Raw genomic sequence first — 14473 nt, 5'->3', positions numbered from 1 at the left:
TTTTGAGACGGAGTTTCGCTCTTGTTACCCAGGCTGGAGTGCAATGGTGCGATCTCGGCTCACCGCAACCTCCGCCTCCCGGGCTCAGGCAATTCTCCTGCCTCAGCCTCCTGAGTAGCTGGGATTACAGGCACGCGCCACCATGCCCAGCTAATGTTTTGTATTTTTAGTAGAGACGGGGTTTCACCATGTTGACCAGGATGGTCTCGATCTCTTGACCTTGTGATCCACCCGTCTTGGCCTCCCAAAGTGCTGGGATTACAGGCTTGAGCCACCGCGCCCGGCTATTTATTTATTTATTTATCTGAGACAGAGTCTTGCTCTGTTGCCCAGGCTGGAGGGCAGTGGTGTGATCTTGGCTCTCTGCAACCTCCGTGAGCGATTCTCGTGCCTCCAGAGTAGCTGGGATTACAGGTGTGTGCCACGACGCCTGGCTGATTTTTGTATTTTTTTAAAAGTAGAGACAAGGTTTCACCATGTTGGCCAGGCTGGTCTCAAACTCCTGGCCTCAAGTGATTCACCCACCTCTGCCTTCCAAAGTGCTGGGATTACAGGCATGAGCCACTGCACCTGGCCCAAACTGCATATTTAAAGGGCACAATGTGATGGTTTTGGGGACCTGTCACACGGTCACCTGTGATCAGAAGGATGGTCCTAGTCACCACCCTGCAAACTGTGCTCCTGCCCCTTTGTGTGTGTCTGGGATCCTCTGTTAACCTCTCTCTTTACACCTCTGTCTCCCTTGTGTCTTCATCTATCTTCTCTTTTCTCTCTGACTCTGATTCTTCCCAGGCTCTCTGTGTGTTCTCTGTGTGTTTCTGTATTTGTATCATTCTGTCCCTTCCTCTCTCTCCCTCTCTCCCCCGTCTGTCCCTCCATCTCTCTCGCTCCCTCTTTTTTTCTCTCCCTCTCCCTCTCTCCCTCCCTTTCCCTCCCTCTCTCCCTCTCCCTCCCTCTCCCTTCCTCTCTTTCTCTCTCTCCCCCCTCCCTTTCCCTCCCTCTCCCTCCCTTTCCCTCCCTCTCCCTCTCTCTCCCTCCCTCTCTCTCTCCCCCCTCCCTTTCCCTCCCTTTCTCCCTCTCCCTCTTTCCCTCTCTTCCTCCCTCTTTCCCTTCCTCTCTCTCTTTTCCTCTCCCTCTCTCTCCCCACAATCTCTGTCTCTCTCTCTCTCTCTCCCTCTCTCCCCGTCTCTGTGTGTGTGTCTCTGTCTTTCCCTTTCTTCCTCTCTCCCTATCTTTCTGCCTCCCTCTCCCTGCATTTTGAGTGGGGGAGACTCGGGCCACTTTGCAGGGGGAGCCCTCACTCCTCCTGACTTCACTCTGGGCCCAGGACCAGAGCAGAAAGGGGCAGGGACCCAGTCTGGGAACCTGCAGGTGCCAGGGCCCAGCTGGTGTGGCCAGGCATGGGTGAGACAGTTGGGCAGGGCTACCTGTTGATGGGAAAATAGGTCAAGAGGCCAGGAAAGGGGCAGACGGCTTGGGAAATGGGCATTGGGCAGGGAACCTGAAAGGTGGCTTCTCTGTCCCCACTCCTGAGCCATCCGAGGCCGCCTGTACTGGCCTCTTCTCCACGCTGGCTGTTTTTTTCTGTCTGCCTCCAGCTCTTTGCATCTGTCTTCACGTCTCCCTGCCTCTGTCCTCACTAGGAAGCAAAAGCTAATTAAGCATTCACCTGTGATGTGCCAGCCTGAGGTGTTCGTGAACAGAATGACAAAGATGCCCGAAGATGCTGCCCTCTTTGGGTCCTCATTCCTTGAGGGTGAAAAACCAACCGAAATGTGTTAAATAAGAGATTTTAGAGCACTTAAGACTGGTTTTAGTGCACAGGAAAAAAAAAAAAAAACCCGAAATAACAAAACCTATTCTGAGGTTTGTTTTGATGATGGTCATTAATATTTCATTCATTAAAGTGAGAAAACCAAGGTCAGGCGTGGTGGCTCGAACCTGTAATCCCAGCACTTTGGGAGGTCGAGGCGGGCGGATCACCTGAGATCAGGAGTTCGAGACCAGCTTGACCAACATGGTGAAACCCCCATCTCTACTAAAAATACAAAAATTAGCGGGGCGTGGTGGCAGGCACCTGTAATCCCAGCTACTCCAGAGGCTGAGGCAGGAGAATCGCTTGAACCCCGGAGGCACAGGTTGCGGTGAGCCGAGATCACACCATTGCACTCCAGCCTGGGTGACAAGAGCAAAACTCCATCTCAAAAAACAAACAAAAAGTCATCCACTTCCTTCCATCATGTCTCCATGATAAAATGTTGCATTTCTTTGATTCTGAAGACGAAGCCCAGGTCTCACGCATCCTTCCTCTTCCAGGCCCTCAGGATCAGGTCCGAGTTCTTCTGCCTGGCACTCAGTGGCATCATCTTCCGCTGACCTACATTTCCAGCCACGTCATTCATTTCTCCCACCTCAAACCCCAGCCTCTGCCATCCGGGTTGGTTCACAGGTGTCCTCACACCCCCAGGCTTTTCTGCATGTTGTTCCTTCTGCGAGAATGCCATCCTTCCGAACTTCTCCACAGGGTGACCTCATATCCAGCCTTGCTTTCCAGCCCTCCCAGGCTCAGCCCCACCTCACATCTTTCCTCCCTGCACCATCACCTCAACCTCCTCCCTAGCCCCAGCCTCCAGTGCCTCCCCTCTGGTTCATCCTGCATATGGCCCCACGGCTCCCCATTGCCTTCAGGAGAAGGTCCCGGCCTCTCACGCTGGCATCTGAGGTCCTTGGGGATCTGACCCCTGCCCTCCTCTCCCATCACCCTTACCCATGCATGGTGGCCTTCCTACCCTCCAACCTCCCTGCTTTTGCTGTGACAAAAGAAGTTTAGGCCAGGCACAGTGGCTCACGCCTGTAATCCCAGCACTTTGGGAGGCCGAGGCGGGCGGATCACAAGGTCAGGAGTTCGAGACCAGCCTGCCCAACATGGTGAAACCTCACCTCTACTAAATATACAAAAATTAGCCGGGTGTGGTGATGTGCACCCATAATCCCAGCTACTGAGGAGGCTGAGGCAGGAGAATCACTTCAGCCTGGGAGGTGGAGGCTGCAGCAAGCCAAGATCGTGCCACTGCACTCCAGCCTGGGCGACAGAGTTAGACACTGTCTCGGTGAAAACAAAAAATTTAGGGGCAAGAGCCATCCTTGAGGTGTAGCAAGGTGGAGGCGTCAAGGGTGCCTTCCTGGAGGGGAGGAAATATCAAACTGCGCTGGAAAGGAGAACTGAGAGGATCTAGATTTCAGAAAGGTGGAAGTAAAATTAAAGCAAAAAGCCCCATTCATAATAAAATTCACTCTTTATTGAGCGCATGGTGGGCCAGGCGCTGTCCTGTGCATGTCGTGGGTGTGAAACCTTAAATCTTCCCAACAGCCACTGCCTTAACGGGACTATATCGACCTTATCTTCATTTTACAGATGAGAAACCTACAGTAAAGGAAGTATATCCCAAGGAGACACAGATACTAAGAGGCATAGCTGGGATTCCAGACACATGGCGGGGCCTCTGCAGGAAGAAACCAAACTTCCTGGAATAATAAGGGAGGGGAGATGCTTAGAAGGGATTTTCCTGTGTCCTCTTAGTGGTGGGGGTAAGGCCTCGGCGCGGGTCCTCACTCAGCAAGTCTTCCCCAGTGATGCAGGGATGGAGCTGGGGTAAAACCAGGGAGAATCGGGGCTCTTGTGTCACTGTCTTTATTAAGCGTCAGGGTCAGAGCTGGGCAGGAGGGGAGGGGAGGCAAGGTCTTGGTGAGAGACGTTCTGGAACCAGCCAGTGGGGTGGTAGGTAGGTCAGGAGTTGGATGTTACATGGCCAGGGTCACTTGGCCCGAATGGTTTTTTGGATCCAATTGGTGTATCTGCAGACATTGGTGTAGACTCCTGGCTTCTCCTTTGATCCACATGGGACGTTACCCCATGACACAAGGCCTCGGAGGCGGTCCCCACATACCAGCGGACCCCCAGAATCGCCCTGTGGGAAAGAGGGAGAAAGTCAGATACAGATAGAAACCCAGAGACTGCGGGAGTGACAGAGACAGAGACAGGTAGAAAGGGACAGAGACACTCAAAGATGGAGAGAAAGACTCAGAGACACACACACAGAGAGAGACAGACACATACATGCACAGAGAAAGGGAGAGAGAGAGACTAAAGGAGACTCGAACACAGACACACGGAAGAAATACCAAGATGCCAAGAGGAGAAGAAAGAGAATAAATTTAAGAATGGAGCCAGAGGTACAGAGGCAGATGGAGAGAGGGAGAAAAGACAGGACAACTAAGATGAGGAGGAGGAGGAGGAGGAGGAGGGAGGAGGAGGAGGAGGGGGGGAGGGGAGGGGAAAAAGAGGAAGGAGGGGGAGGCGGGGGTGGGGGAGAGGGAGAGGAAGGAGGAGGCGGCGGAGGAGGAAAAGAAGATAGAGAAGAGGAAGGAGGAGGAAATAATAAAACCCAGCGGAAGCTGGGCGCGGTGGCTCACACCTGTAATCCCAGCACTTTGCGAGGCTGAGGTGGGTGGATCACCTGAGCTCAGGAGTTTGAGACTAGCCTGGCCAACATGGTGAAACCCCGTCTCTACTAAAACACCACAAAATTAGCCGGGCGTGGTGGCAGATGCCTGTAGTCCCAGCTACTCGGGAGGCTGAGGCCAGAGAATCGCCTGAACCTGGGAGGCAGAGGTTGCAGTGAGCTGAGATGATTGTGCCACTGCATTCTAGTCTGGGCAACAGAGTGAGACTCCACCTCAGAAAGAAAGGGGAAAAAAAAAAAAAAAAAAAAAAGACCCAGAGGGAGAGAGCTAGGGCAGGCCCAGGGGGAGATGTGTCTTGCACTATTCTGTCCAGGGACACCTCTCCACCTCGTGTGCTGAGGACAGTCTTGCCTGCCTGCCCTATCTTTGCATCCAACTTCCTATGTATCGCTTTCTCTGTCTCTGTCTCTGTTTCTGCCTCTGTTTCCCTCTTGGTTGGTGTCTGCACATCCCTCAATGCATTAAGTCATTCTGGCGTAAAGAGGAGAGACTGGATGGATGACGATGGAGAAAACCCAAGTTAAAGTATTTGGGAGGGAGTCACCTTTCCCCAGCTAGTGTCTCCCTCCTCCAGAGCCTGGTCGTTTCTGAGCTGGGTTCGTGGGGGCTCCGTTTGAAGGACAGTCCTCTCACACCATCTGCCTCCTTACTGCCTCTGATTCTTTTTTTTTTTTAAGATGGAGTCTGGCTTTGTCCCCAGGCTGGACTGGAGTGGCACGATCTCAGCTCCCTGCAGCCTCCACCTCCCGGGTTCAAGCAATTCTCCTGCCTCAGCCTTCTGAGTGGCTGGAACTACAGGCGTGCATCACCATGCCTGGCTAATTTTTGTATTTTTAGTAGAGACAGGGTTTTGCCATGTGGGCCAGATTGGTCTTGAATTCCTGACCCCAGGTGATCCTCCCAACTTGGCCTCCCAAAGTGATGGTGTGACAGGCATGAGCCACTGAGCTCGGCCTCTCTGGTTCTTGATCCTGCCACTTCCAGCCTTGTCTCTGCTAGCTGTGGCTTTATATCTCTGCATGTCCCTGAGTGTGTCTGTGTTGAACTAAGTCTCTCTTTCTTTTCAGGGCTTGGGTTCTCCCTCAGCCTGTCTCTCTCTGTCTCTGTAAAGCTCCTTTGTGGCCCATATTTCTCTCTTCCTGTCTCGGTCATGTTTCTGTGCCTTCGTCCTGTCTCTGGCTGTGTAACTGGCAGGTCCCGGTTACCTCACCTGGCAGGAATCCTTCCCGTACTTCTCATCCCCGGCACACAACATGTTCTGGGTGATCTGGCCAGGGTAGGCATGCTCACACTCCTCACGGGACACCAGGTGAATGTATGCGCACTGGATGGTGTCAGGGAAATTACCTGTTAGGAGGCAGATAAGGCAGGCTCAGCCCAGGCCCTGCACTCCCCACATCCTCTCCAGCCATCCCCCCTCCCCTATAAGTCCTCTGTCCCCTATTCGTCCCACTTTTCCATTGGTTCCCCTCTTCCTGTCTTTTTTTTTTTTTTTTTTTTTGAGACGGAGTTTCGCTCTTGTTACCCAGGCTGGAGTGCAATGGCGCGATCTTGGCTCACCGCTACCTCCGCTTCCTGGGTTCAGGCGATTCTCCTGCCTCAGCCTCCTGAGTAGCTGGGATTACAGGCACGCGCCACCATGCCCAGCTAATTTCTGTATTTTTTAGTAGAGACGGCGTTTCACCTTATTGACCAGGATGGTCTCGATCTCTTGACCTCGTGATCCACCGGCCTCGGCCTCCCAAAGTGCTGGGATTACAGGCTTGAGCCACCGCGCCCGGATCCTGTTCGTCTTTCATTCTTACAACCCGTTTCCATCGTCCTATCATTCTTCCTTCTCACTGGCTGTCTTCCTCATTAATAGTCTCTTCTCCCCGAGTCCTCATTTCCTATTGGTTTCCTTTTCTCTTAGGTCCCTCCTCCACTTTTCTCTCTTCCACTGGCCCCACCTTCTTCAGTCGTTTCAGTTTTGACCTGGAATTCTCTTCTATTAGGCCCTCCTCTACTGTACCCCTCCTGCTCGTTAGTCCATTCTTCATTGGACACTTCTTGCCTATTGATTCCTCTTGATTGGTCACTCTGTGACCATTAGTCTTTTCCTAACTGGCCCTCTCCCATTGGTTCTTCCTTTCTATTGGTTCTTCTTCCAGCGATTTACCTCCATCATTAGTCCTTTTCTAACTGTCCCTGCCCTCCCGCATGGGTCATCCCTTTCTATTGGCCCTTCATCCAATGGTCTACCGTCCTCATTGGTCCTTCTCCTAACTGGCCCTGCCCTCCCTCATCAGCTCTCTCTTCCTATTGGTCTGCCTCCCTCTTTGGTCCTTTTCTAACTGGCCTCACCATCCCCCATTGGCTCTCCCTTCCTATTAGACCTTCATCCAGTGGTCCACCTCCCTCATTGGTCCTTTTCTAACTTGCCCCATCCTCCCCCATTGGTTCTCCCTTCCCATTGGCCCTTCATTGAATGGTTCCCCTTTCTTATTAGCCCTTCACCCACAGGCCCACCTTTCATGGCTCCTGCTGATCTGTTGGACCTGTTTTTTCCTCTAGTGACTCCTCTGGACCATTGACCCTTTTCCCTTAGTCCCTCTTCCATCAGCTCTCCATGCATTCACTGTCTTCATTCACATCCTTCGATTGGCTCTTGAGCTTTATTGGTTTCTCTTCTTCCATCAGTTCTTTCTCCATTATTTCTTCCTGCTCTTGAGTGCATCCTGATCAGTCTCCTTTGACTGTTGACCTTCCTGATGAGAGTCTCCCCACTGACCTTCCCTCTTCATTGAAATCTCTCCCATGCTAGTCACCCATTGGTCTACATTTTCCATTGGCCGTTCACTCATTGGCCCAGCTCCCAAGTTCACCCTCCCTCCCCCTTAACCTTTCTCCTATGGGAACCCTGTCCCACTGGTCGTCACTATTAGCCATCTTCCCGTGGCCCCTCACCCATTATCCCACCCTCCATCCTTTGGCCCACCTTCCCCAGTAGGCAGTAACCTGTTCCCTACTAGCCTCCCACTACTGACCATCTGCTGTCTTGCCCCAGCCCAGGATGTGGCAGCTGGTGTAGTTGGCCGAGCAGTCCCTCTCCAGAGGAAGGGGCTGGATGAGTTCAGACAGCTTGGCTGGGTGTGCCAGGCGCAGCAGCATGATGTCCTGGTCATGGGTGGAGGCATCGTAGCTAGGGTGGATCACAGCCCGGACCACAGAGCTCTGCTCCTGTGAACTCTCCCTTTGCCGAAGGTTGTGCTTCCCCAGGAAGACCTGAAGATTCCTGGGAAGGAAGAGGGCTGGGTCTCACCTGAAGCCCTTGGACTACAGTTGAGGCTTCAGAAAGGTCTGGGAAGTCGTGAATCAGCTGGCCTGCTCCTCCCACAGTCTTCCCCTCCTGAGTAAATGGCAATTCCATCTTTTCAGAATAATCTTGGGGGCTGTTTTTCACTCTCTTTATTTCATGCCCTATATCCAAGCTGTCCAGAAATCCTTTTCCCTCTCTGAAAGCATATCCAGAATCTGACCACATCTCACCATTTCCACGGCTGCCATCTTGGTTCGAGCTGCCTTTTCACTTCTTACCTGGACTAGAGCAGCGGCCTCCTTACTGGGCTCCCCGCTCTGTCTCAGGCCCTGCCCCCCACAGGCCACCCTCCACAAAGCAACCAGAGATATCTTAACAACGTAAGTTGGTCCTGTGCCGCCTCTGCTCAGCCTCTCCTACGACTCCCATCTCTCTCAGAATCAAAGCCAAACCCACTGTCCGATCTCTCAGACATCTCCTCCCCATCTCCCCTTCTCTCCCTCTGCTCCAGCCAAACACTGGCTTCCCTGTCTTTCCTTGAACACCAAAGTTGTCTTCCCACCCCAGGACCTTTGCACTGCTGTTCCCTCTGCCAGCAAGTCTGTCTTCCAAGTATCTGCATAGTTCACTCTCTCACTTCCTTTAAATGTCACCTCTCAGGGAAGCCTTCCTTAGTTGCCCAATTAAAATACAAGTACCTATTCCAGTAGGTAATTCCTATCTCCCTCCCATTTCTGTTCCACCAGAGAACCTATCACAATCATCTGACCTGCTATATATTTATTGTTAAATATTTACTCATTGTGTCGTTTCTCCTTTTTGCACAGCAAGGCTGTCCGCTAAATGTTACAATGGCATAATCTCTATCTGCACTGTCCAGACGTGGCTGGGGGAGCCACAAGCTGCAGGTGGCTGCTGAGTACTTGAAATGTGGCTTGTAGAGTTTTCATTTCATTAATTTCAACATAATTTGCGATATGTGGCTGATGGCTACCTTATCAGACAGTGCAGCTCTAGGATGTCAAGAGGAGGATTTTTGTTCTATTCAGATATAGTATCTCCAATTCCTTGACCAGCGCCTGGCACATGATAGGCATTTGATATGTATTCATGAAACAAACAATCAGACATCTCCTATGGCTCCCCATTGTCCTAAGAATAAAGCCTGGGCTTCTCACTTGGCACTGGAGTCCCCGTGTGATCTGGCTGTAGGCCCTTTCCAACCTTATCTCCCAGCACCTTCTGGCCTCCAGTGAACGGGGAAACTTTTCTGAGAATACTTAAGATGGTTCTCAACTCAGGGGTGCTATTCCTGCCTTTCCTCTGCCCTGAACACTTTTTCCCCATCTTCATGCTTCCGCTTGGATTTTCTCTCATCAGAAAGTCCTTCCTGACCCTCCTCCATCTAAAGTAGGTACCCCTATTCTTTTCCTTCGTAATTTGTAATTTTATGGTGTTTTGTAGGGTTTGCTTTTTATTTTTTTGAGACACAGTCTCACTCTGTGGACCAGGCTGGACCTGCAGCAGCACTCTGTAGATCAGTGCTCACTGCAGCTTAGAACTCCTGGCCTCAAATGATCCTGCCGCCTTGACTTCCCGAAGTGCTGGGATTACAGGTGTGAGCCAACATGCCCAGTCCAATTTGCTGCCCTTTTTTTTTTTTTTTTTTTTTTTTTTTTTTTTTTTTTTTGAGGCAGAGTCTCACTTTGTCGCTAGGGCTGGAGTGCAGTGGTGTGATCTTGGCTCACTGCAACCTCCGCCTCCCAGGTTCAAGCAATTCTCCTATCTTAGTCTCCCAAGTGGCTGGGACTACAAGCATGTGCCACCTCACCCAGCTAATTTTTTGTATTTTCAGTAGAGATGGGGTTTCACCATGTTAGCCAGGCTAGTCTCAAACTCCTGACTTCAAGTGATCCTCCCGCCTCGGCCTCCCAAAGTGCTGGGATTACAGGTGTGAGCCACCATGCCCAGCCCCGACATTGCTTCTTAAAGAACTGCCCATCTGCATGTTTCTGTCCTTTGCTCCCGGCACACATGAAGTGATGTGTGAGTCTCATCCATTGCTGAATCTCCACTGCCCAACTCGAATCTGGCACTTAGCAGGTGTTCTGAGTCAGTGTGCATCAGAGGAAGGAATGATGGTGGTGGGGAGCAGCTCGAGTCTCCCTGGGCTCGGGGGAGATCACCCCAGGGACTGTCACTTGCTATTTCTCTGCACCTCAGTTTCATTTGCAAAATGGTGCCAGGGTCCCGTGTTGTGGGGATTCTGGGAAAGGTGTACAAATGGTTTCACTCAACACCTGATCGGTAGTTAGCATGAAACACAATGGCAGCTGTTGTGAATCTAACTAGTGAGGCTCAGTGCCCGGGGTTTTCGTCCCGGGCCCTCCAGCGCCTCCATCTGTGCCCACTTTTTGGATGATCTCATGTAATCCCATGGCTTTAAATACTACCTGTTTGCTAATGATGCCTTCATTTTTACCTCTAGCCCTGACCTCTCCTGTGAGCTCCACAGGCCTCTCCAGCCTCCCTGCTGGGACATCTCCCAGCATCTGAAACTCCCTGTGGTTAAAGTAAAATGTCAGATGCTCCCCTCCCCACACCCAGCCTGTTTCTCTTTCCTTCTCCCCCAGCTCAGAGAAAGACGTGGCAAAACACCCAGTTGTTCAGGACAAATACCCAGAAGCCCTGCTTCTCCTCTCTCCCTCCTGTTTCTCATTGCCAATTTCTTCTGGCTCTGTCTCAAAATCCAACATCTCAAGGTATTCAACTTTCCTCCATCCCCACTGCCACCGCCTGGGTTCAAGCCACCCTCTTATGTGGCCAGACGAAAGCAACAGCCCCCACGTGGGTCTCCCTCCCTCTCCTCTCGCCCAGGCCACTTTCCACATAGTAGCCAGGGTGCTTGTAAAAATGTAAGTCAGGCCAGGCGTGGTGGCTCTTGCCTGTTATCCCAGCATTTCGGGAGGCTGAGGCAGGTGGATCACCTGAGGTCAGGAGTTCGAGATCAGCCTGGCCAACGTGGTGAGACCCCCCCCCCCATCTCTACTAAAAATGAAAAAAATTAGCCGGGCATGGTGGTGCACACCTATAATCTCAGCAACTTGGGGTGCTGAGGTGGGAGAAACACCGGAACCTGGGAGGCGGAGGCTGCAGTGAGTCAAGATCGTGCCACTGCACTCCAGCCTGGGTGACAGCGCGAGACTCCCTCTCAACAAACAACGACAAAACTGCCCAGTGGCTTTCTACTGTGCTCACAATTAAATCCAAATGCCCATCACGCCCTGCGGGTGCCCGAATGATCCAATTCCCCTGTTAGAAGGTAAATTCATGAGAACAGCAATTTTGCTTGTCTTTTTCCCCCCAACCAACTGCTGTTCCCCCAGGGCCTGGCACACATGAAGTGCTCAATTAAAACACCGGGCTATTGAATGGCCACACGCTGGGACAGGGGGATGCCTGTATCACCTCCTGCCTGACATCTACAAGACACCCTCGGGGTCTGGTTGCATCTGCTGTTCATTCACGGCATAGACTCACGGTTTTTTGCAGTGGGCCGCTGTGAGGACCCACAGTGGATGGATCAGGACGCCACCGCACAGCAAGTGGCCCGCGGTGTAGAGGGCAGCTTGGTAGGGGTGACGCGTCTTTTCGCAGGGCCCGCCATGCACCAGCTTATTCTGCTCCTCCGCCCAGGCTGAGGGAGAGAGGCTCTGAGTCAGAGAGAAGGTCGGGAGAAACCAAGTGCACCCCCTCCAGGTGAACGCCCATCAAGGTTGCTCAGGTGCAGTGGCTTGAGGCAGGAGGCTGGCTTGAGCCCAGGAGTTTGAGACCAGCCTGGGGAACACAGCGAGACCTCAGCCCCATTAAAAATAAAAACAACTTGGCCGGATACAGTGGCATATGCCTGTAGTCCCAGCTACTTGGGAGGCTGAGGTAGGAGGATCCCTTGAGCCCAGGAGTTCGAGTCTGCAGTGAACTGTGGGTCACGCCACTGCACTCCAGGTGGGAGACAGGAGAGACCCTGTCTCAAAAAAAAGGAAAAAAAAAAAAGCTTCTCTGTATTCCCACCCCCAAACTTCCCATTCCCGTCACCAAGCCAGGCCGCAGCTTTTCAGCCTACCTCCTACCCCTTCTCCGTCTAGAGTCCCGCCGCTAAAGCCATCCCACCCCTGAACCCTAGTGTCTTCACCCGCCCCACCTTCCCCATCTGTGTTCCCCACCCTTAGCCTAATCCCCAGCGTTGTCCTCATCAGACCCCCACCCCAAGCCCGTGCGTGTCCCCATCAACAAGCCCGATGCCATCAGCAATCCTTCCCCTTTCCAGTGTCCGTTCCCCACCTGCAGCCATCAGACTCAGCACCACCAGCAGATTCTTCATGGCCGCTCCTGAGAGGGGAAGCCACACACTCCATTAGTCAGGGCCTCACCCCTGCCCTGTGTCCCTCTGCCTGCTCCCTCCTCGTCCTCTCCGTCCTGCCAGGCCTGCCACCCTCTCCGGCCTTGACCTCTGTCCTTCCCGTCTAGCCTCCTGATTTCTTCTTTCCCAACCCACGTCTTTCATCAGAGGGACCCACACAAACAGTGCCAAAGAGAATCCGAAACTCTGTCCGTGGGTCCAGTGACTCACGGTGAGATTCTGATTCAATCTTTCTAGTTTCTTGAGCTCTCATTTGCCTTCCTGTGGAAAGGAGAGGGTTACCCTAGGGGGCCCTAGCGTTCTTCCTCTCTTGGGGAGCTTTCCTCTGCACCTGGCTCTGTGCTCTCGGTCACCGCCCCGCCCACCCCTGCGGCTTCTGGGATGTCGGTGATCTTACCTGCTGCAGGCCACTGGGCTTCTGGGCCTCCGAGGGGTTCTTGAGTTGGGGAAGGGACAGCTTCGAGACAAGGAGGCAGAAAGAGTCAGAAATGCGGGGAGCCGTGGGGAGAGAAGACACTCAGGCAGTGACAGAGCCAAGCAGAGGAGGCAGGGGCTGCAGTGCCCAGGGCTGCAGGGACTGCCAGACTCACACCCCCGGCTCTCGCTCGGGCTTCCTTGAAGGAGGCTGCTTCTGTCCCCAGATGCTTCTGGGACTTCCTTTTAAACACCCCCATCTCCCCAGGTCCCTGAGCCAGGAGACTGGTTCCACCCTTTTCCTCCTTACCCAGGCCTCCCACACACATTCCTCCTGCCCCCACGCTGTGCTCCTGCTGACCCCTGATCAGGCCTCCAGGGAGGGGAGCTCTGGTCCCTGAGTGCAATGAGGGCCTGGACTCCTGGGTCTGATGGAGGAGGGGCTGAGGGGGTAGGGGCCTGGACTCCTGGGTCTGAGGGAGGAGGAGCTGGGACCTTAACTCCTGGGTCTGAGGGAGGAAGCGCTGGGCCCTGAATCTGAGGCAGAGGCAGCTCTAGTCTGCTCAGTCCTTGGACCTCCAGGTTTTGGAGAATGAAAGTGTCTGAAGACTGAAATTCCAGCCTCTGGGGCAAAGCAGATGGTGCCCCAGGCCTTCCTGCACCCCCAGCACTCTCTGTGCCACCGAGGGACCTGCAGGCCCTCACTCCAGGCTCCAGAGCCCTCAGGTACTGGGAACCAGCCTGCCCGGGTTCAATAGGGTTGGGGTGACTCACACACCTGCCCGTAAGTCCCTCTGTGCGCTGCCTGCTGACCTCCGTGTCCCCAGGAGAGAGCGAGCCAGCCAGCCAGCGACACAGCATGTGACACCACACGGCCCCCGCCCCTGCCCCAGGCTGGGGAGCAGGCCCAGGCGCTGTGCGGAAAGGGCCCAGGAACAATCGGGCTTTGTCCGCCCCTAGCACCCCAGTGCCATGCTCCCCGCAGCTCCGTGCCTCAACCTCTCTTCCGGCGGGCGGGTGGCCACATCAATGGCTTACCATTGTCCCTGTCTGACAGTCCTCCTTTGCAGCCTCTGACTGCCCACCTGGCCCCAGCTGGAGATTTCGGCACTGCTCATCCTTCTGGTCCTTCTCCTCCAAGTGTGCCCACCTCTGAGGCCTCTTGCTCCATCTGTCTCCCGGGCCACGGAGGGGAGGGGGCTTCTCTCTCTCTCTCTCTCTGCCCCATCTCACTCTCCCTATTTGTGTCTCTCCACCTTTTTCTCCACTTTGTTTTGTCCTGTCTTTCTCTTTTTTTCTCTCTCTCCCCCTCCTTCCCTCCCTCCCTCCCTCCCTTCTTTCCTTCCTCTCTCTGTCTCTCTGTCTCTCTTTCTCTCTTTCTTTCTTCAGTGGAGTCTCACTCTTTGACCAAGGCTGCATGCAATAGTGGTGCGATCTCGGCTCACCGCAACCTCCGCCTCCTGGGTTCAAGTGATTCTCCTGCCTCAGCCTCCTGAGTAGCTGGGATTACAGGCGCCCACCACCACCCCCAGCTAATTTTTGTATTTTTAGTAGAGACGGGGTTTCACCACGTTGGCCAGGCTGGTCTCGAACTCATGACATCAGGTGATCCGCCCCCACCCCCTCGGCTTCCCAAAGTACTGGATTACAGGCATGAGCCGCTGTGCCCAGCCTCTCTCTCCCTTCCTTTCCCCTTGATCCTCTGACTCTCTGTGCTTGTCTTTTCCAGTGTCTCTTCGAAGATTTCCCTGGGGAGAAGCCCTGGGTTTACCCAGAAGGGAGTCGAGTTCCCCAGGAGCTCTCGGGGATCATTCCCC

General features: G+C 53.5%; 2 protein-coding genes across 2 annotated transcripts in view; one reads left to right on the top strand and one right to left on the bottom strand.

Annotated features, from left to right (window-relative positions):
* LOC101045648 (kallikrein-2) overlaps positions 1–3613 on the top strand; it is a 65183-nt gene extending 61570 nt beyond the window's left edge. Inside the window, exon 8 of the mRNA XM_003940409.3 lies at positions 2317–3613. Within this exon, the coding sequence (XP_003940458.2) occupies positions 2317–2738 (422 nt within the window). The 3' untranslated portion in view covers positions 2739–3613. The remainder of the gene's footprint in view (positions 1–2316) is intronic.
* Positions 3614–3677: 64 nt separating this feature from the next.
* Positions 3678–13537, bottom strand: KLK6 (kallikrein related peptidase 6). Its single transcript, XM_039466555.2, has 7 exons — positions 13435–13537; positions 12640–12699; positions 12164–12211; positions 11363–11519; positions 7551–7798; positions 5735–5871; positions 3678–3968 (listed from the first exon to the last, which is right to left on the bottom strand). Exons 3-7 carry the CDS (start codon positions 12201–12203, stop codon positions 3816–3818), a joined length of 735 nt encoding a protein of 244 aa, XP_039322489.2. The 5' UTR covers positions 12204–12211; positions 12640–12699; positions 13435–13537; the 3' UTR covers positions 3678–3815.
* Positions 13538–14473: the final 936 nt, after the last annotated feature.

This window comes from Saimiri boliviensis, chromosome 14, assembly GCF_048565385.1.
Source record: "Saimiri boliviensis isolate mSaiBol1 chromosome 14, mSaiBol1.pri, whole genome shotgun sequence".
In the NCBI taxonomy this organism is placed as follows: domain Eukaryota; kingdom Metazoa; phylum Chordata; class Mammalia; order Primates; family Cebidae; genus Saimiri; species Saimiri boliviensis.
This window is presented reverse-complemented; position numbering and strand designations above follow the sequence as displayed.

What these genes read in the sequence shown, in the direction of transcription:
- KLK6 (XM_039466555.2), bottom strand. Translation starts at nt 12,203, where the DNA reads ATGAAGAATCTGCTGGTGGTGCTGAGTCTGATGGCTGCAG. An exon ending in GCTGAGTCTGATGGCTGCAG is followed by an intron (nt 11,520 to 12,163) that starts GTGGGGAACGGA and finishes TCTCTCCCTCAG; the next exon opens with CCTGGGCGGAGGAGCAGAAT. An exon ending in GCGGCCCACTGCAAAAAACC is followed by an intron (nt 7,799 to 11,362) that starts GTGAGTCTATGC and finishes CTTCCTTCCCAG; the next exon opens with GAATCTTCAGGTCTTCCTGG.